The sequence below is a fragment of the Oncorhynchus clarkii genome, chromosome 5, assembly GCF_045791955.1.
Source record: "Oncorhynchus clarkii lewisi isolate Uvic-CL-2024 chromosome 5, UVic_Ocla_1.0, whole genome shotgun sequence".
Taxonomy (NCBI): Eukaryota; Metazoa; Chordata; class Actinopteri; order Salmoniformes; family Salmonidae; genus Oncorhynchus; species Oncorhynchus clarkii.
Genome location: NC_092151.1, coordinates 50,358,539 through 50,380,998, shown reverse-complemented (window position 1 = coordinate 50,380,998; position 22,460 = coordinate 50,358,539). Strand labels below are relative to the sequence as shown.

The 22,460-nt window shown below is 43.5% G+C and overlaps 1 protein-coding gene across 2 annotated transcripts in view; it reads left to right on the top strand.

Moving 5' to 3' along the window:
* Positions 1-22,460, top strand: part of LOC139408964 (adhesion G protein-coupled receptor D2) — a 158,143-nt gene that overhangs the window by 14,313 nt on the left and 121,370 nt on the right. For both annotated transcript variants that reach the window (XM_071153495.1, XM_071153496.1), the window contains exons 6-9: positions 2,139-2,330; positions 3,715-3,761; positions 11,568-11,873; positions 12,307-12,415. In XM_071153495.1, coding sequence (XP_071009596.1) covers positions 2,139-2,330; positions 3,715-3,761; positions 11,568-11,873; positions 12,307-12,415 — 654 coding nt within the window. The remainder of the gene's footprint in view (positions 1-2,138; positions 2,331-3,714; positions 3,762-11,567; positions 11,874-12,306; positions 12,416-22,460) is intronic.

Below are 22,460 nucleotides of genomic sequence, written 5' to 3'. Positions count from 1 at the left end.
CCGTAGAGCTCCGAGACAGGATTGTTTCGAGGCACAGATCTGGGGAAGGGTACCAAAACATTTCTGCAGCATTGAAGGCCCCCAAGAACACAGTGGCCTCCATCATTCTTAATTGGGAGAAGTTTGGAACCACCTAGACTTCCAAGAGCTGGCCGCCCGGCCAAACTGAGCAATCAGGCGAGAAGGGACTTGGTCAGGAAGGGGACCAAGAACCCGATGGTCACTCTGACAGTGCTCCAGAATTCCTCTGTGGAGATGGAGGAGGACCTACCAGAAGGACAACCATCTCTGCAGAACTCCACCGATCAGGCCTTTATGGTAGAGTGGCCAGACAGAACCGCTCCTCAGTAAAATGCACATGACATGCTTGGAGTTTGCCAAAAAGCACCTGAAGGACTCAGTCCATGAAAAAAAAAGGTTCTCTGGTCTGATGAAACCAAGCTTGAACTCTTTGGCCTGAATGCCAAGCATCACATCTGGAGGAAACCTTGCACCATCCCTACGGTGAAGCATGGTGGTGGCAGCATCATGCTGAGGGCATGTTTTTCAGTGGCAGGGACTGGGAGACTAGTCAGAATCGAGGGAAAGATGAACAGAGTAAAGTACAGAAATATCCTTGATGAAAACCTGCTCCAGAGCGCTTAGGACCTCAGACTGAGGCAAAGGTTCACCTTCCAACAGGACAACAACCCTAAGCACACAGCCAAGACAACACAGGAGCAGCTTTGAGACAAGTCTTTGCATGTCCTTGAGTGACCCAGCCAGAGCTCGGATTTGAACCCAATCAAACATCTCTGGAGAGACCTGAAAATAGCTGTGCAGCAACGCTCCCTATCCAACTTAACAGAGCTTGAGAGAATCTGCAAAGAAGAATGGGAGAAACTCCCCAAATACAGGTGTGCCAAGATTGTTGCGTTATACCCAAGAAGACTCGAGGCTGTAATCGCTGCCAAAGGTGTTTCAACAAAGTACTGAGTAAAGGGTCTAAATATTTATATAAATGTGATATTTCAGTTGTTTTTTCCCGTAAATTTGCTCAAATGTATTAAAACCAGTTTTTATGCTTTGTCATTATGGGGTATTGTGTGTAGGTTGATGAGGGGAATAAAACAATTTAATCGTTTTTAGAATAAGGCTGTAAAGTAACGAAATGTGTGGCAAGTAAAGGGGTCTGAATACTTTCCGAATGCACCGTATGTTTATATGTTTAAGGATGTGCAGTATATTTTCTGTTCAAGGCACATTGACTAAACAACTTTATGGATATGCTGCTTTGCAAGGCAAGGATAAAACAGAAAACACGTTGCTTTTTAACCAGCCTTAGTAGCCTAGGCCTAGGTTAAGGGTAGCGGAGGGCTTGATACGAAATGGGAAACAAGAAATCTGTTTTTTTTAAACAACAACCATATTTCTACACAGGGTGGGGTCAAAAGCATGATATCATATATCTCTTCTTGTTCCATGGCACTGTGTGCACACATAGGCCTAAGAAGACTCACCTGTGCGATGCTGCTAAACCAGCCTTGATTAAGAGGACATGTCTTTTCCATGGGCACTGTGTGTCATGGGTGGATTCCGCTCTCAAAATGCATGCCATTGTCAAATGCGTTACCATTAAGACCTGCTTTTTGTGGGTCTTATCTTCCCATTAGCGCTGGGAAGATTGTTACTTTTGCGCTTGTTTTTAAGGACATACCTAAAATATTGCCACACCTCCCACCTCAACGCAAGCGAGTTAGTTGATTTTAGACAGGTAAATTGCCGAGCCTGGAGTTAGACACTTGTCTTCCTTCTACTAAGTTTTTCCCGGACAATGTGCTACTGCTTTTGCTTGCTGTTTGGGGCTAAGGACAGGTTTTAGGGCTGTATTCCAGAATTCCCGGTTGGAGGATTTCGTATCTTGGTCAATCCTTCCTGATTCTAGGAATCCTCCAACCTGGATATCTGGAAAACCTGAGAATTTTTGGAAAGTTACTGTAGGTTTGCAACCCTCGACAATTTAATGTAAAGCACTTGTGACATATAATTATTCTAAAAGGTCTTTAAAAATGCATTTGATTGATTGATGTACAATGGACTTATCAATGGATCTTATCTTTTTGGCTCCCTGTTTTTTTCTGTTATTTCTTCCTTACTAGCTAACAGCAGTGATTTGGCTGACGAGTTCCTGTACTCCCTGTTGGATTCAGATGTGGTGCCATATCACAACTTCTCTGAGGTGGTGGATGCACCTCAGGCTGGAGAGTGTGTCACCTTTGACCCCCTGAGTGGAGGCTGGGGCTTAGACGTTTGTGACAGTCAGAGAGGTGCCGTCTGCCAGTTTGAGAAAGGTGATCGCTCACTGATAACAGTTAAATGTCATCGAAACATGATCTAATTATTTCTAAGCACACACAAATCAATCAAAGGAGGAGTGCATGTTTTTTTTTGCGGAATAAACAACAACATCCTATGTAAAATAAGATACAACTTTTAAAAGTTAAGCGTCACCTGTCTCAAATAGACTCTTGTTATGTTATGGTGCCAATGTAATAAAAAACTCAATGGCCCTGCTTGGGTACTTTCAAAATTAAACTTAGGATGTGTTCAGAAAGGTGATGTGTTTAGAACGTTATATAAATGGGATTAATAGAGCTAGCAGGATTCCCTATTCTACATGTCAAATATTTGTTTTACACAATACATTTATATCTGGACATTCGATAACGTTGCACCCATTCAAACAGACCCAAGTCATTCCATCCTTTAGGTAATCACTAATCTATAATTAGTTAAGTTACGTCTACCTTCGTAGATACCTTGCTTTCACCTATCCAGTCACCTTAAAGGGGCAATCCAGGATTCGAACAACAAAGCGGTCAGCCCGCCACTTCTTTTGGTAAACAAGAGTGATGAGGCTGGAGAAATGTAATTGATAGACAGAGCTATGGACGCAAGGACTGACTACCCATGAGATCAAAATTATAGTGTTAGCCATGTTTTGATTTCAAAATTTAGGACCTGTTTTGGTATCAAAAAAAGTACATAAAACAATTAATTGATGAAACATTAAATTTGGCCTTACTGCTATTAGCCCATAGAAACACATTGAATAAAAGTTTCATACATGACAAAACAGATCAACAGTCAATAAAAGAAAGTGTCTGTCCTATATCTGAGAGATATAATAAATATCAGGATTTTAGGCATCCTAGAGCAAAATGTGTTCGTGAGAGTCTCACGTTTCAGTATTAGTGTGTAGCCCAATCTGTACAGACTTTAGAGACAGAAGTTGGCAGATGGGCGGAACCGACTTCAGATGAGCCCCGTGACTTGTGGGGGTAGTAGAGCAAAACGGAGAACACCATCGTGTTTGGGAGAGTCTCATCTGTCTATAGAGTAGTAATACATTCGGACGCTACAGATGTTTTTGTGAGAAGACCGATTTTCGGAATGTCACATGGTCTGACAAACACCACTGTAGACACGCCACCTTCCACCGTAGATGCGGAAGGCCGCCATTGGTGGATGAAGTGATTTGAGACGCTGCCCATGCAAAAAAAAACACTATATCTCTAGCTTAAACAAAATTATTTTGATGGGGATTTTTGTATTATGCTAATTATATTTCCACTGGGGCACGGACATCAACTCTGGGCGGTTGTGTATGTTTTATTCAGTATATCCCGAGATATCTCATACTAACATTGTTTTGTTTACTTTTTTTTATTCTAGAGGTGTTGGACATCTTCGGCTTTCCCAAGACAGCATTTTTCATTAAGGTGAGCAAAGATGCGCTCGACCAACCCTGTAAATTGGAAGGTTCACCCAGCTGTAGCCTATTAGTTTCACGCCATTCAAATGCAGCTTTATCAGTCTGGATTCTGCGTCCAACAACCGCAAGCCAATGGCAGAATTAATATGTATCTCCCCTGAGTCATTTAGGGTTGCGTCCCAAATGGCACCCAATTCCCTATGTAGTGCACTGCTTTTTACCAGGGTCCTTAGGGCTCTGCTTAAAAGTAGTGCACTATAAAGGGCATTTGGAACACAACCTTAAGCCTGTGTGACACCAAAGGTTTTATGTTATATTGACAAGATACAGTGCCTTGCGAAAGTATTCGGCCCCCTTGAACTTTGCGACCTTTTGCCACATTTCAGGCTTCAAACATAAAGATATAAAACTGTATTTTTTTGTGAAGAATCAACAACAAGTGGGACACAATCATGAAGTGGAACGACATTTATTGGATATTTCAAACTTTTTTAACAAATCAAAAACTGAAAAATTGGGCGTGCAAAATTATTCAGCCCCCTTAAGTTAATACTTTGTAGCGCCACCTTTTGCTGCGATTACAGCTGTAAGTCGCTTGGGGTATGTCTCTATCAGTTTTGCACATCGAGAGACTGAAATTTTTTCCCATTCCTCCTTGCAAAACAGCTCGAGCTCAGTGAGGTTGGATGGAGAGCATTTGTGAACAGCAGTTTTCAGTTCTTTCCACAGATTCTCGATTGGATTCAGGTCTGGACTTTGACTTGGCCATTCTAACACCTGGATATGTTTATTTTTGAACCATTCCATTGTAGATTTTGCTTTATGTTTTGGATCATTGTCTTGTTGGAAGACAAATCTCCGTCCCAGTCTCAGGTCTTTTGCAGACTCCATCAGGTTTTCTTCCAGAATGGTCCTGTATTTGGCTCCATCCATCTTCCCATCAATTTTAACCATCTTCCCTGTCCCTGCTGAAGAAAAGCAGGCCCAAACCATGATGCTGCCACCACCATGTTTGACAGTGGGGATGGTGTGTTCAGCTGTGTTGCTTTTACGCCAAACATAACGTTTTGCATTGTTGCCAAAAAGTTCAATTTTGGTTTCATCTGACCAGAGCACCTTCTTCCACATGTTTGGTGTGTCTCCCAGGTGGCTTGTGGCAAACTTTAAACATCACTTTTTATGGATATCTTTAAGAAATGGCTTTCTTCTTGCCACTCTTCCATAAAGGCCAGATTTGTGCAATATACGACTGATTGTTGTCCTATGGACAGAGTCTCCCACCTCAGCTGTAGATCTCTGCAGTTCATCCAGAGTGATCATGGGCCTCTTGGCTGCATCTCTGATCAGTCTTCTCCTTGTATGAGCTGAAAGTTTAGAGGGACGGCCAGGTCTTTGTAGATTTGCAGTGGTCTGATACTCCTTCCATTTCAATATTATCGCTTGCACAGTGCTCCTTGGGATGTTTAAAGCTTGGGAAATCTTTTTGTATCCAAATCCGGCTTTAAACTTCTTCACAACAGTATCTCGGACCTGCCTGGTGTGTTCCTTGTTCTTCATGATGCTCTCTGCGCTTTTAACGGACCTCTGAGACTATCACAGTGCAGGTGCATTTATACGGAGACTTGATTACACACAGGTGGATTGTATTTATCATCATTAGTCATTTAGGTCAACATTGGATCATTCAGAGATCCTCACTGAACTTCTGGAGAGAGTTTGCTGCACTGAAAGTAAAGGGGCTGAATAATTTTGCACGCCCAATTTTTCAGTTTTTGATTTGTTAAAAAAGTTTGAAATATCCAATAAATGTCGTTCCACTTCATGATTGTGTCCCACTTGTTGTTGATTCTTCACAAAAATACAGTTTTATATCTTTATGTTTGAAGCCTGAAATGTGGCAAAAGGTCGCAAAGTTCAAGGGGGCCGAATACTTTCGCAAGGCACTGTAGTTGAGTGACTGCTCCATCAATGGAAATGCATGTCCTCAAAGATGGAAGGCAGGGCTGGTGAGATCAGTGGTGAGATCAGCTGTGTGGTGACCATTCTAGCCAGTGTGAACAACTATACTCCGATATAGTTGTTTATATGAGTGCATCCATTTATATCAGTGCATTTATAACACAACCATTACGAAACTTATTTTCGATCAAGTAAGCCTCACGTACCAAATTAGGAACAACATTTTTTGTTGTTGACCAAATTTGACACTCATTGACCTCCATTAAAAAAAATCCTCACTTCGTTGTCTTATTTAGGTAGACAGATTTTGGATTGAGTAAACCCTCTTGCTTTGCAGCTTCCTCTGGTCACACAACGCTATTTGGACACAATTTTTGTTTCAGATGCAAGTGACATCTTCTCTAGCAACTTTGCTGATACATGAAGCAATTCAAAGGCAATTGAAATTTCATGCAACATCCAATCCTGTCATACATTGAAGCTCCCGAGTGGCGCAGCGGTCTAAGGCACTGCGTCTCAGTGCTAGAGGCATCACTACAGACACCCTAGTTCGAATTCAGGCTGTATCACAACTGGCCGTGAAAAATAACCGGGACCTAAGATGCATATCGGGAGAGTGGAAGACGCGTAGTCGCATTTCATTCACCCACTTTCATTATGCGACTTAAGACGTCTTGGTCAGAGCATACGGCGTTAGAATTGATTTGCGATCCCAGAAATTTGTCGTGGATCTCAAATCGTGGCAAAATCGCAGTTAAAAATCATGTAATGTATTATACATTACACGATGGCGTCACACTGAGCAACCCAGATCCAACTTCGTTAGAAGCAACATACAGTGCCTCCAGAAAGTAGTCATACCATAGATCTACACACAAGACCCCATAATGACAAAGTGAAAACATGTTTTGAGAAATATTTGCTAATTTATTGAAAATGAAGTATAGAAATATCCAATTTACTTAAGTATTCACACCCCTGAGTCAATACTTTGTAGAAGCAGCTTTGGCGGTTTATAGCTCTGAGTTGTCTTGGGTGTGTCTGTATCAGCTCTGCAAACCCGGATTTGAGGATTTCCTCCCATTCCTCCTTGCAGATTTTCTCAAGCTTTGTTAAACCATTACGTCTAAGCCGGGGAGGGTTCTACTAAGCCATGTGGAATTGTTTTAAGAAGGTACCAAGGTACCAAAATGATCCATACCAAGGATCATTTTGCTATTTGATTTTGAATTGTAAGACCCCTTGAAGTATCAAAAAATATATAAACAAATTATTTAATGAACATTTTTATTTGACCTTTACTGCTATTAGCCCATACAAACACATTGAATAACAGATTCACTACATGGAACAACAGATAGTCCCCCCCAAAAAAAAGTGTGTTTACATGTGTTTAACCCCTTATTTTTGGAACTAAACAGTCTCCATAAATACTTCCATAAATGTTTTCATTTGGTACCAGGGGACCTTCAGACTAGTCTTGTGATGCCTGTGGGCATCCTAGAGCAAAACAACTGACATGTACGTGTTCTTTAGAGTATCACCTTTCTACAGATGGGTTATATTAGTGTAGCCCAAACTGTTCGAACACTACAGACAGAAGTTGGCAGATCGGCTGTACCGACTTCAGACGAGTTCCAAGACGTTTGTGGGGCTCGTAGACCAAAACATTCGGACACTACAGACAATTTAGTAAGAAGACCGATTTTCGGGATGTCTCATGGTCGGACAAACACCGCTCTAGCTCTATGCTAATTAGATTTCCACTGGGGCACGGACATCGATTCTAGGGGGTTAATTTAGATGGCGGTGGTGAACAGCAATCTTCAAGTCTATCCACAGATTTTCTATGGGATTCAAGTCTGGGCTTTGACTGGGCCACTCAAGGACTGTCACATTCTTGTTCTGAAGCCATTCCAGCATTCCTTTTAACAAACTCCAGGCGTGCGTGCGGTCATTATCGTGGAAAATACATAATTAGTCATTCTATCCCATGTTTTACTGTTTAAAGAATTATCTTGTTATATGCTGGTGCTTTTCTAACCTGATACAACCTTGTCTTTGTGGGACTTAGTCATAAGACTGGGCGTATAGCTAAGGTCAGCTTGGGTGCGGCCGCAGCATGTGACACCCCATGGGTTTACTATCTACAGAAAGTCACATGTATGGAAACTTGCAGAAAGGAGCACATTATAGTGTTTTGCAGTTGTGAATGTGCTAACTAATTACCTTTTACACACTATCTGTTGACTGCCACGTATACAGAAAGAGGTTGTATGTATTTCCTCTATAAAAGCAGAGACCGGGCTATGTTTGTTAAGCTTTCAACTCTGAACCGTTCTTGGTGATGTTGATTTTTGCAAATCTTATGATAAAGTGTTGTTTGAAAGAATCTGGTCTCTCTTCCCTTTGATTATATATTCCACAATATCACGTGCCTTTTTCTCAGGAGTGGCTTCAGTCTGGCCACTCCAATAAAGCCCAGATTGGTGAAGTGTTGTAGAGACTGTTGTCCTTCTGGCAGGTTCTCCCATATCAGCCAAGGAACTCTCTGTAGTTCTGTCAGAGTCCTTCTTGCCCGGTTGTTCAGTTTGGTCAGACAGCCAGCTCTAGGCAGAGTGTGGGTATTTCCATATTTTTTTCAATTTCACAATGCTGGAGACCACTGTGCACTTGGAAACGTTCAACGTTTTTACCATTCCCCAAATAAATGCCTCATAACAATTCTATCTCAGAGATCTGCAGACAGTTCCTTGGAGTATCTGCTCTGACATGCACTGTCAACTGTGGAACCTTTCCACTGGGGCACGAACATCGATTCTAGGGGGTTAATTTAGATGGGGAGCGGTGGTGAACAGCAGGTGTGTTTCTTTTTAAATCATGTCCAAACAATTGAATTGGCCACAGGTGGACTCCAATCAAGTTGTAGCGACATCTCAAGGATGATCAAAGGAAATTGGATGCACCTGAGCTCAACTTGGAGCGTCATAGCAAAGGGGTGTGAATACGTACAGTACCAGTCAAAAGTTAGGACACACATACTCATTCAAGGGTTTTTCTTTATTTTTTACTATTTTCTACATTGTATAATAATAGTGAAGACATCAAAACGGTGAAATATGGAATCATATAGTAACCAAAAAAAGTGTAAACAAATCAAAATATATTTTATAGTTGAGATTCTTCAAAGTAGCCACCCTTTGCCTTGATGACAGCTTTGCACACTCTTGGCATTCTCTCAACCAGCTTCATGAGAAATCACTCTTAAATGAAAGAAGTTTGTGGAGATGGAAGAACCTTCCAGAAGGACAACCATCTCTGCAGCACTCCACCAATCAGGCCTTTATGGTAGAGTGGCCAGACTGAAGCCACTCCTCAGGAAGTGACACATGACAACCCGCTTGGAGTTTGTTAAAAGGCACCTAAAGAACTCTCAGAACTTGACAAACAAGATTCTCTGGTCTGATGAAACCAAGATTGAACTCTTTGGCTTGAACGCCAAGCATCACGTCTGGAGGAAACCTGGCACCATCCCTACGGTGGAGCGTTATGTTGTGGGGATGTTTTTCAGGGAGACTTGTCAGGATTGAGGGAAAGATGAACAGAGCAAAGTTCAGAGAGATCCTTGATGAAAACCTGCTCCAATGCGCTAAGGACCTCAGACTGTTGCTAAGGTTCACCATTCAACAGGACATTGACCCTAAGCACACAGCCAAGACAACGCAGGAGTGGCTTCGGGTCTATGAAGCCGGGTCTTTATATTCATAAAATCTATGAATATCATTGAGTGGCCCAGCCAGAGCCCGGACTTGAACCTGATCAAACATCTCTGGAGAGACCTGAAAATAGCTGTGCAGCGACACTCCCCATCCAACCTGACAGAGCTTGAGAGAATCTGCAGAGAAGAATGTGAGAAACTCCCCAAATATACATGTGCCAAGCTAGTAGCGTCATACCCAAGAAGACTTGAGGCTGTAATCGCTGCCGAAGGTGCTTCAACAAAGTACTGAGTAAAGGGTCTGAAAAAAATTAAATATCACATTTACACAAGTTGTCTTAAAATCTGTTTTTGCTTTGTCATTATGGGTATTGAGTGTAGATTGATGAGGTGGAAAAAATATTGAATCTATTTTAGAATAAGGCTGTAACGTAACGAAAAAGTCAAAGGGTCTGAATTAGAGGTCGACCGATTATGATTTTTCAACGCCGATACCGATTATTGGAGGACCAAAAAACCCGATACCGATTAATCGGCCGATTCCTTTATTTTTTTATTTGTAATAATGACAATTACAACAATACTCAATGAACACTTATTCTAACTTAATATAATACATCAATACAATCAATTAAGCCTCAAATAAATAATGAAACATGTTCGATTTGGTTTAAATAATGCAAAAACAAAGTGTTGGAGAAGAAAGTAATATGTGCCATGTAAAAATGTGTGCCATGTAAAATATGTGCCATGTAAAAAAGCTAACATTTAAGTTCCTTGCTCAGAACATGAGAACATATGAAAGTTGGTGGTTCCTTTTAACTTGAGACTTCAATATTCCAAGATAAGAGGTTTTAGGTTGTAGTTAATATAGTATTTATAGGACTATTTCTCTCTATACCATTTGTATTTCATATACCTTTGACTATTGGATGTTCTTATAGGCACTATAGTATTGCCAGTGTAACAGTATAGCTTCCGTCCCCCTCCTCGCCCCTACCTGGGCTTGAACCAGGAACACATCGACAACAGCCACACTCGAAGCATCGTTACCCATCGCTCCACAAAAGCCACGGCCCGCAGCGCAAGTGGAATAACTACTCCAAATCTAAAAGCAAGTGACGTTTGAAACAGTATTAGCGCACACCCAGCTAACTAGCTAGCCATTTCACATTGGTTACACCAGCCATTAGGCTGATAGGCTTGAAGTCATAAACAGCGCGGTGCTTGAGAAGAGCTGCTGGCAAAACGCACGAAAGTGCTGTTTGAATGAATGATTACGGGCCTGCTGCTGCTCAGTCAGACTGCTCTATCAACTCAGACTTAATTATAACATAATAACACACAGAAATACGAGCCTTTGGTCATTAATATGATCGAATCCGGGAAACTATCATTTCGAAAACAAAACCTTTATTATTTCAGTGAAATACGGAACAGTTCGGTATTTTATCTAACGGGTGGCATCCCTAAGTCTAAATATTCTTGTTACATTGCACAACCTTCAATGTATGTCATAATTACGTAACATTCTGGCAAATTAGTTCGCAATGAGCCAGGCAGCCCAAACTGTTGCATATACCCTGACTCTGCGTGCAATGAACACAAGATAAATGACACAATTTCACCTGGTTAATATTGCCTGCTAAACTGGATTAGTAGTTATGATGATTGATTGTTTTTTATAAGATAAGTTTAATGCTAGCTAGCAATTTACCTTGGCTTCTACTGCATTCGTGTAACAGGCAGGCTACTCGTGGAGTGCAATGGTTAGAGCGTTGGACTAGTTAACTGTGCTGTTACAAGATTGGAACCCCTGAGCTGAACAAGGCAGTTAACCCACAGTTCCTAGGCAGTCATTGAAAATATGAATGTGTTCTTAACTGACTTGCCTAGTTAAATAAAAGGTATAAAAAAAAAAATAATAATAATCGGAATTCGGCGCCCAAAAATACCGATTTCCGATTGTTATGAAAACTTGAAATCGGCCCTAATTAATCGGTCGACCTCTAGTCTGAATACTTTCCAAATGCACTGTAAATAATCCCAATAGACATTCCCATTCAAGTCAAAGTTCGCTAATGTTCTAATAGTTATTCTATTTCTATGGTTCAAACCACCATGTTTTTCACCAAGGTGATTGAGGACATGAGCATGAACGCGTCGTCTGAGAAAGACTTGGTGTCGCTGAGCGGACTGACTACCGTGCTGGTCAAGGTCCTGGAGGCCAGTCCGGACATCCTCACGTCCACCGATGTCCTCTACCTCACCGAGCTGATGAAACTGGAGGCCACCACCACCACCCAGGAGGTCAACCATGCCCAGGGGGGCCTAGACTCTGCCGAGGCCATGGTGTCCATTGCCACCAACTACCTGAAACTGGCCAGTCTCATCCTGGACTCTAAGAGGGCCACCCGGTGGCTAGGTCGGCCGGAGGACGTTGTACGTTTTCAGTGTTCACACGTTTATATAATGTATTACACCGGCAAACAAAACTGGTTGCCATTACGTATTTAGTGATTTCATGGTCAGGTTGTATACTGGTCTTAATATTTTTTTTGTCACACTTTTGTCTTATCTCTACAATGAATGTGAAGTTTTGATTTATTGTGTAATTTTTATATGTTCTATAAGGAACTGGTTCTATAAGGAAGTTGTAATCTGACCACAAAACAACAGGAATATTATGTATTTTTCATGACTTCTTGATCTTGTCGTGAAAAAATATATCATTACCTGATTGTAACAGAGACCAGTCGTTGTATTCTGGTTACATGACCAGTTTTCAACCTGAAAATCCCATATCAGTAATATGTTGTTTTTTTCACACAAATGCAAAAAAATAATTTTTATTTTGTATTTTTTTTCCATACAGACTGTGGGACCATTCACTGTGGTGGAGAGCATTGATAAACTGACTGGAGCTTTAGCAGATGTGCTATCTGCCGAGTGGAAAAGCTTCACACTCTCCACGGAAAACATAGGTAAGGATATTGTTTGCAACCGTTTTTTTATAGTGTTGCTAAACATCTTTGAAATGAGGTCTTATTAAGAATAAAATTAACATAAGAACTGATAAGAACGGATAAGAACTGGAGATAGAACTGGGAACTTCAGATAGACGCGAACCAACTAGAGAATATAGGTGAAATGACTGTAACGGTTTTCTTGATGAGAAGGAGAGTCGGACCAAAATGCAGCGTGTCTATTGCAATCCATGTTTAATGAAGAAACGAACTAAACACAAACACTACCAAAACAATAAACTTAACGAAAACCGAAACAGCCTATACTTGTGAAACCTAACACAGAACAATGACATCAGGACACTAAGGACAATCACCCACAAACACACAGTGAAACCCAGGCTACCTAAATATGGTTCCCAATCAGAGACAATGACTAACACCTGCCTCTGATTGAGAACCATATCAGGCCAGACATAGAAATAGACAAACAAGACATCCAACATAGAATGCCCACCCAGCTCACGTCCTGACCAACACTAAAACAAGGAAAACACACACGAACGATGGTCAGAACGTGACAGTACCCCCCCTCCAAGGTGCGGACTCCGGACGCACAACTTAAACCTATAGGGGAGGGTGTGGGTGGGCATCTGTCCGCGGTGGCGGCTCTGGCGCTGGACGTGGACCCCACTCCATAATAGTCTTGGTCCACCTCCTTAGCGTCCCTAGATAGGTGACCCTCCTTAATGACAGCTCGGGACAGAGGGTCAGCTCGAGACAGAGGGGCAGCTCGGGACAGAAGTAGCTCGGGACTGATGGGTAGCTCAGCACTGAGAGGAAGCTCAGGCAGGTAGTTGGATCCGGCAGATCCTGGCTGGCTGGCGGTTCTGGCAGATCCTGGCTGAATGGCGGATCCTGGCTGAATAGCGGATCCTGGTTGACTGGCGGATCTGGAAGAGTCTGGCTGACTGGCAGATCTGGAAGAGTCTGGTCGACTGGCAGATCTGGAAGAGTCTGGTCGACTGGCAGATCTGGAAGAGTCTGGTCGACTGGCAGATCTGGAAGAGTCTGGTCGACTGGCAGATCTGGAAGAGTCTGGTCGACTGGCAGATCTGGAAGAGTCTGGTCGACTGGCAGATCTGGAAGAGTCTGGTCGACTGGCAGATCTGGAAGAGTCTGGTCGACTGGCAGATCTGGAAGAGTCTGGTCGACTGGCAGATCTGGAAGCTCCATGCTGACTGGCTGCTCTGGCTGCTCCATGCTGACTGGCTGCTCCATGCTGACTGGCGGCCCTGGCTGCTCCATGCTGACTGGCGGCCCTGGCTGCTCCATGCTGACTGGCGGCCCTGGCTGCTCCATGCTGACTGGCGGCCCTGGCTGCTCCATGCTGACTGGCGGCCCTGGCTGCTCCATGCTGACTGGCGGCCCTGGCTGCTCCATGCAGACTGGCAGCTCTGGCTGCTCCTCGCAGACTGGCAGCTTTGGCGGTATCCTGCAGACTGGCAGCTTTGGCGGTATCCTGCAGACTGGCAGCTCTGGCAGCTCCTTGCAGACTGGCAGCTCCTTGCAGACTGGCAGCTCCTTGCAGACTGGCAGCTCCTTGCAGACTGGCAGCTCCTTGCAGACTGGCAGCTCCTTGCAGACTGGCAGCTCTATGCTGACTGGCAGCTCTATGCAGACTGGCAGTTCTGAACAGGCGGGAGACTCCGGCAGCGCTGTAGAGGCGGAAAGCTCTGACAGCGCTAAACAAGCGGGAGACTCCGACAGCGCTGGAGAGGAGGAGGGCTCCGACAGCGCTGGACAGGCGAGGCGCACTGTAGGCCTGATGCGTGGTGCTGGCACTGGGCCAAGGACACGCACAGGAAGCCTGGTGCGGGGAGCTGCTACCGGAGGGCTGGGGTGTGGAGGTGGTACTGGAAAGACCGGACCGTGCAGGCGCACTGGAGCTCTTGAGCACCGAGCCTGCCCAACCTTACCTGGTTGAATGCTCACGGTCGCCCTGCCAGTGCAGCGAGGTGGAATAACCTGCACTGGGCTATGCAGGCGAACCGGAGACACCGAGCGCAAGGCTGGTGCCATGTAAGCCGGCCCAAGGAGACGCACTGGGGACCAGCTGCGTAGAGCCGGCTTCATGGCATTAGGCTCGACGCTCAATCTAGCCCGGCCAACACGCGGAGCTGGAATATACCGCACCGGGCTATGCACCCGCACTGGAGACACCGTGCGCACCACTGCATAACACGGTGCCTGTCCGGTCTCTCTAGCCCCCCGGTAAGCACAGGGAGTCTGCCCAGGTCTCCTACCTGGCGTAGCCATACTCCCTGTTAGCCCCCCCCCCAAGAAATTTTTGGGGCTGGCTCTCAGGCTTCCATCCGCGTCGCCGTGCTGCCTCCTCATACCAGCGCCTCTCCGCTTTCGCCGCCTCTAGTTCTTCTTTGGGGCGGCGATATTCTCCTGGCTGAGCCCAGGGTCCTCTTCCTTCTAATTCGTCCTCCCATGTCCATACCTCCTCGCGCTGCTCCTGTTGCCTCTTCTCCTGCTGCACCTTTGGGCGGCTACACTCCCCTGGTTTAGCCCAGGGTCCTCTCCCGTCGAGGATTTCCTCCCATGTCCAGAAATCCTTATTGCGCATCTCCTCTTTGGGCTGCTCCTGCCTGTTGACACGCTGCTTGGTCCTTTTGCGGTGGGTGATTCTGTAACGGTTTTCTTGATGAGAAGGAGAGTCGGACCAAAATGCAGCGTGTCTATTGCAATCCATGTTTAATGAAGAAACGAACTAAACACAAACACTACCAAAACAATAAACTTAACGAAAACCGAAACAGCCTATACTTGTGAAACCTAACACAGAACAATGACATCAGGACACTAAGGACAATCACCCACAAACACACAGTGAAAATGACTAACACCTGCCTCTGATTGAGAACCATATCAGGCCAGACATAGAAATAGACAAACAAGACATCCAACATAGAATGCCTACCCAGCTCACGTCCTGACCAACACTAAAACAAGGAAATCACACACGAACGATGGTCAGAACGTGACAATGACAAAGAAAAGGGAGTTCACTTTACAGTGGTATCTGATGGCTCAGTCTGGGAGTATAGTGTTTGAATCAAATAAAATTATATTCGTCACAGGCCGAGAGAAAGAAAATAGAGAATTATTAGAAAAATTATAACATGTAATAATAAATACCCAATGAGTAATGATAACTTGGCTACGAGGTAATTGAGGTAGATATGTACATATAACTAGGAATGAAGTGAATAGGCAACAGGATAGATAATAAACAGTAGCAGCAGTGTTTGTGAAGAATAAAAAAAAGTTTGTGCAAAAAGGGTCAATACAGATAGTCCCGGGTAGCTATAAGGTTAACTATTTAACTAACTATTTAACAGGTTTCTGCAAAAAAAGAAACGTCTTCTCACTGTCAACTGCGTTTATTTTCAGCAAACTTAACATGTGTAAATATTTGTATGACCACAACAAGATTCAACAACTAAGACATAAACTGAACAAGTTCTGCAGACATGTGACAAACAGAAATTGAATAATGTGTCCCTCAACAAAGGGGGGGGGGGTCAAAATCAAAGTAACTGTCAGTATCTGGTGTGGCCACCAGCTGCATTAAGTACTGCAGTGCATCTCCTCCTCATGGACTGCACCAGATTTGCCAGTTCTTGCTGTGAGATGTTACCCAACTCTTCCACCAAGGCACCTGCAAGTTCCCGGACATTTCTGGGGGGAATGGCCCTAGCCCTCACCCTCCGATCCAACAGGTCCCAGACGTTTGTTTAAATTATGTTTAATGTGTAAATGATGTATTCAATATAGACAAGAAAAATACAATAATGTGTGTTTTATTAGTTTAAGCACACTGTGTTTGTTTATTGTTGTGACTTAGATGAAGATCAGTTCAAATTGTATGTACAATTTCTGCAGAAATCCAGGAAATTCCAAAGGGTTCACATGCTTTTACTTGCCGCTGTACTGCACTAGGTAACTTTGATTATTAACCTCATCAAACCACGTCCCCTGCGCGCACGCCTGTTAGCTAAACTATGTGGAGATATGGCATCAGAGCATGACAATGTTCTATTGCACACTGAGGCTTGGTGGTTATTGAGGGAGAGTGTTGGAAAGATATTTTGCATTGAGAGAGGAACTGTTGTCATTCAAAATGGATGTAAACCCCCCCCCCCCCCCAAAGAACAGACTTGGTTGACTTTTTGTGTAATGAAAGAAAAATGTGTTTCCTTGACTATGTAACAGACATATTTGGAGAACTGAACACAAGCATGCAGGGGAAATACAAAACATTCTACTGACGAGTGACCGAGTCAGTGGATTCAGAGGGAAGAATTCCTATTGGAGAGAGTATTTCAAAAGCGAACCATGCCCCCTTCCCTAGGCTGTGCATGTTTCTAACGGACAACAGCATCAGTAAGTGTCCCACACGAGTGATGACTGCTCACTTCCGATGCTTGGAAGAGAACTTTGGGACCTACTTCCCAATCCGTTTAACTGTGATCCTGGCTCAGACATGCCGGTAAGTGAAAATGAACAGCTGATCGGGCTGTCATGTGACCGAATGCATTCACTGGTCACTGTGGAGGAGTTTTGGTTCCTGACTCAAAGGGAATACCCTGCCGTCTCCCTCTGAGCATTAATGCTGCGTTCAAAACAACTGGGAACTCCGACAGGGATATATATTTTTGAACAGTCATCCAACTCGAATTTCCAACTCGGGAACTTGGACCTCTTTCTAGAGCTCCGACATTCTGACCTAAACATCACTGGCATCATGATTTGACCTCGTATTTTTCAGAGCCTTCTGGGAAGGCTTTCCCCTAGATGTTGGAACTTTGCTGCAGGGACTTGCTTCCATTCAGCCACGAGCATTAGTGAGGTCGAGCACAGATGTTGGGCAATTAGGCCTGGCTCGCAGTCGGCGTTCCAATTCATCCCAAATGTGTTCGATGGGGTTGAGGTCAGGGCTCTGTGCAGGCCAGTCAAGTTCTTGCACACCGATCTCGACAAACCGTTTCTGTATGGACCTTGCTTTGTGCACCGAGGCATTGTCATGCTGAAACAGGAATGGGCCTTCCCCAAACTGTTCCCACAAAGTTGGAAGCACAGACTCTTCTAGAATGTCATTGTATGCTGTCGTGTTAAGATTTCCCTTCACTGGAACTAAGGGGCCTAGCCCGAACCATGAAAAACAGCCCCAGAAATGATTCCTCATCCACCAAACTTTACCGTTGGCACTATGCATTGGGGCAGGTAGCGTTCTCCTGGCATCCACCAAACCCAGATTTGTCCGTTGGACTGCTAGATGGTGATGCGTGATTCATCACTCCAGAGGACACGTTTCCACTGCTCCAGAGTCCAATAGCGGCAAGCTTTACACCACTCCAGCTGACGCTTGACATTGCACATGGTGATCTTAAGCTTGTGTGCGAGATGCTCGGCCACGGAAAACCATTTCATGAAGCTCCCGACGAACAGTTATTGTGCTGATGTTGCTTCCAATGGCAGTTTGGAACTCGGTTGTAAGTGTTGCAGCTGAGGACAGACGATTTTTATAATTTTATGCGCTTCAGCACTCGGCGGTCTCGTTCTGTGGGATTGTGTGGCTTACCACTTTGCGGCTGAGCCGTTGTTATGGCTAGACATTTCCACTTCACAATAACAGCACTTACAGTTGACCAGGGCAGCTCAAGCATGGCAGAAATTTGACAAACTGACTTGTTGCAAAGGTGGGCTCTTCCGTAAGGCCATTGTACTGCCAATGTTTGTCTATGGAGATTGCATGGCTGTGTGCTCGATTTTATACACATGTTAGCAACAGGTGAATTTGAAAGGGTGTCCACATACTTTTGTATGTAAAGTGTACATTTTTTCACATGGTTGGGTTTCAGAGAAGTTTTAGATCTCAAAATAGGGTTGTGGGCCAAGAATGTTTGGGAACCCCTGGTCTATGACTTGGGTGGCTGGAGTCTTTGAAAAATGTCTGGCTGTCTGGCTCCGCCTGTTATAGAGGTCCAAGATGGCAGGAAGCTCGGCCCCAGTGATTTACTTGGCCGTACTCACTACCCTCTAGTGCCTTGCGGAAGGATGCCAAGTTGTTGTCATACCAACTGGTATGTCCAGTCAAGATGCTCTCAATGGTGCAGCTGTATAACTTTTTGAGGATCTGAGGGCCCATTCCACATTTTTTCAGACTCCTTAGGGGGAAGAGGTGTTTCGTGCCCTCTTAATGACTGTGTTGGTGTGTGTGGACAGTGATAGATCCTTAGTCATGTAGAAACCAACAATCTTGAATCTCTCGACCCGCTCCACTACATCCCCGTCGATGTGAATGTGGGCATGCTTGTTAATGAAGTTTGTGACTGGTGTGGTAAGTTCCTCAATGCCATCAAATGAATCCCGGAACATATTCCAGTCTGTGCTAGCAAAACAGTCCTGTAGCTTAGCATCCACTTCATCAGACCACTTCCACATTGGGCGCATCATTGGTACTTCCTGTTCGATTTTTTGCTTGTAAGCAGGAATCAGGATGATAGTATTATTTGGCAGATTTGCCAAATGGTGGGTGAGGGAGAGCTTTGCATGTGTTTCTGTGTGCGGAGTGATGGTGATCTAGAGTTTTTTTTAATTCTAGTTGCACAGGTGACATGCTTGAAAAAATGAGGTAAGATGGATATCAGTTTCCCTGCATTAAAATCACCAGCCACTAGGAGCGCCACTTCTGGATGAGCATTTTCCTATTTGCGTTTGGCCCTTTTACAGCTCATTTAGTGCGGTCTTTGTGCCAGCGTCAGTTTGTGTTGGTAAATAGACAGCTATGGAAAGTATAGATAAACTCTCTTGACACGTACCAACAAATGGGTGTGATCATTCTATTGTGGTCCCTAGGGTTGCAAAGTGTCGGAAACTTTCTGGTAAATTACCGGAATATTTCCATGGGAAGTTAAGCCCTGGAATTTGGGGAATTATTTTTAAATTCATCAAAAAGTTAGCTTATAACAGTGAACCTTTTTTGTGGGATACACATGAGGCAATTCTAGGTCTTGTGACATATTTTGGTTAAACTATTCAATGGTATTGCAACCATCTGCATGCACCGTGCATTATTCCATCACATGTGCAGTGCACTCTTCCATCACATGTACAGCTGATTCTCAAGATATTGCACACTAACATGCTGGCCAGACCGGACACGTCGCGTGCGCGAGCGAGCAAAATACATTTTAGAAATCCATGTTATTAAATTATTTCACCCACACTGCTCGCGCGCGCCAACGAGCGTCTGTGATGCCAAGGGCTAAAATAGAACTCCTTTCTATTTCTGACGCAGATCACGCTGAAAGTCCTGCCTCTCCCGTTTCCTCATTAGTTTATAGAAGCAGGTACCCACGTGCCATCTCCTCATTGGTTATATCCACGTGGGTGATTGAAAGATGAACAGTTTTGCCGGTCATCGTGGTAGTTCTATGAAAGTTTAGATGCCAATCACCATATAAGTTCAAAGATGAAAAAGCCTGGAAGGAGGAGAGATGACTAGAAACGATTCGGTTGGCCGTTTTATGTGTGGATTAATTGTAGGAGTGAAGGTCCTTGTGCATTTCAGGTAAAATAACAACTCAATGTTTATATCCCAGGACATATTAGCTAGCAACAGCAAGCTAGCTAAATAGGACAAATTAGCTAGCAAGTGCAAGCTAACTAGCTAAATTGCCATACATGTTTAATGCTTTTCGACCTGTCCCCAAATGAATGTCATTGGTTCAGAGTTTGTTTTGATATTTTAACCTGCGTGTCGTGATCACGTTTGGTGTAGGGGGACAAAATAAATGTATGCACGATAGAGCACGATGGCGCACGCGCGCATCCGGTTTGGGTTCCGTGTAATGAGATGCTATTGAGCCCACACTACTACACTGTCTGAGCCAAGGACTACATGCTTTCTGGTAAGTTTTGATTACAATACTGGGTGGGGTGAATATATTTTATATGACATTTTATATTTTTTTGTTTAAATCATTTCTAAAGTAACAATTTATGCTAGTTAGTTTTTGTTACCATGTGGGTTTTAGCTTGCTTGAGCCTAACTGAGGAGTGTTAATTCACCTGTTTACATACATGTTTCATTTTAAAACATCTTATTGCTTAACTATTTATCTGTACATGGAATTGTATTTGTTTTTTTTACTATTTTTTTCTAATCTTTACAGGAATGTCACAGGCACTAACTGATGTGTGGAGACATTTCACTGCAGCTAATGTAGAAGGAAAAGCTGTGTACATTTGCAAATACTGTGCCAAATCATATGTGAAGAATGCATCAATGATGCAGAATCATCTGGCCAAGTGCATAAAGTTCCCTCAGCACTCACAACAAGCAACCTCTGACAAAAGTCCCTCTACTTCTATTTGAGGTGATAATGCTGAATCAGTCTCCTTATTGATAGCAACAGCTCATGGTCCTCCTGGAACCAGAAGTTTTTTTGACTCAATGGAGGAACGTAATCAGAGAAATGCTGATGGATGTCTTGCTCGAGTTGTGTATGCAACTGCTTCACCTCTGATAAACTACATCATCTCCACCCCTCAAACCAGTATTCTACAAGAGCACAGACACAAGGGACAACAGACACACCGGTCTCTACATTGCAGATAAGCTGAAGGCAGCCATCAATGACCTTGGACCACAGAAGGTATTTGCAGCGGTGACAGACAATCATGGAATCATGAAGGCTGCTTGGTCTAGTGGAGGAGTCCTTCCCTCACATCACACCCATTGGCTGTGCTGCTTATGCATTGAATATGCTCCTCAAGGACATCATGGCACTGAAAACAATAGATACACTCTACAAGAAAGCCAAGGAAATGGTTAGGTATGTGAAGGGTCATCAAGTTATAGCAGCAATCTACCTCACCAAGCGAAGTGAGAAGAATAAGAGCACCACATTGAAGCTGCCAAGCAACACTCATTGGGGTGGTGTTGTCTCATGTTTGACAGTCTCCTGGAGGGGAAGGAGTCTCTCCAAGAAATGGTCATGTACAGTGGGGCAAAAAAGTATTTAGTCATACACCAATTGTGCAAGTTCTCCCACTTAAAAAGATGAGAGGCCTGTAATTTTCATCAAAGGTACACTTCAACTATGACAGACAAAATGAGAAAAGAAAATCCAGAAAATCACATTGTAGGATTTTACATTTTTTTATTTGCAAACTATGGTGGAAAATAAAATGGTGGCAAATTCTTATTTACAATGACTGCCTTCCCCGGCCAAACCCGGAGGACGCTGTGCCAATTGTGCGCTACCCTATTGGAATCCTAAATCCGGGCCGGATGTGATGTAGCCTGGATTCGAACCAGGGACTGCAGTGAAGTCTCTCTTCTGAGATGCAGTGCCTTCTGGAGACGAGATGAGTTTGGTCGTTTTTGAAGGGGGTGTGTCATCTACTTCACCTCATTATATAACATCTTTGATCTAACAGTTTATGTGACACCCAGAATGCATTGTATAATGTCAACAAACATGGCGCAACACATAGCTGGCAAATAGCTTAGCCTTATCTCATCGTAATCAGTACAACCTTCAAAAAAGTATTTTACACACATCATAGGTGTCCATTAAAATCTATGCAATTATCGGAAAGTATTATTTTTCACCAGTACTGTGAATAAAACTGTTAATACTTTATGCTCCATACATACATACTGTATGCTACAGTAGAAACGTCAAAACGATAGAATACCTCATGAAGCTGGTTGAGAGAATGCCAAAAGTTTGCAAAGCTGTCATGAAGGCAAAGGGTGGCTACTTTGAAGAATCTAAAATCTAAAATAAATTTTGAGTCGTTTTAACATTTTTTTTTGGTTATTGCATGAGTCCATATGTGTTATTTCATAGTTTTCATATTTTCTTCAATGTAGAAAATAGTACAAATAAAGAAAAACCCTTGAACGAGTAGGTGTGTCCAAACTTTTGACTGGTACTGTATATTTTTGATATCTCAAATAGCTAAATTATCCTTGGTA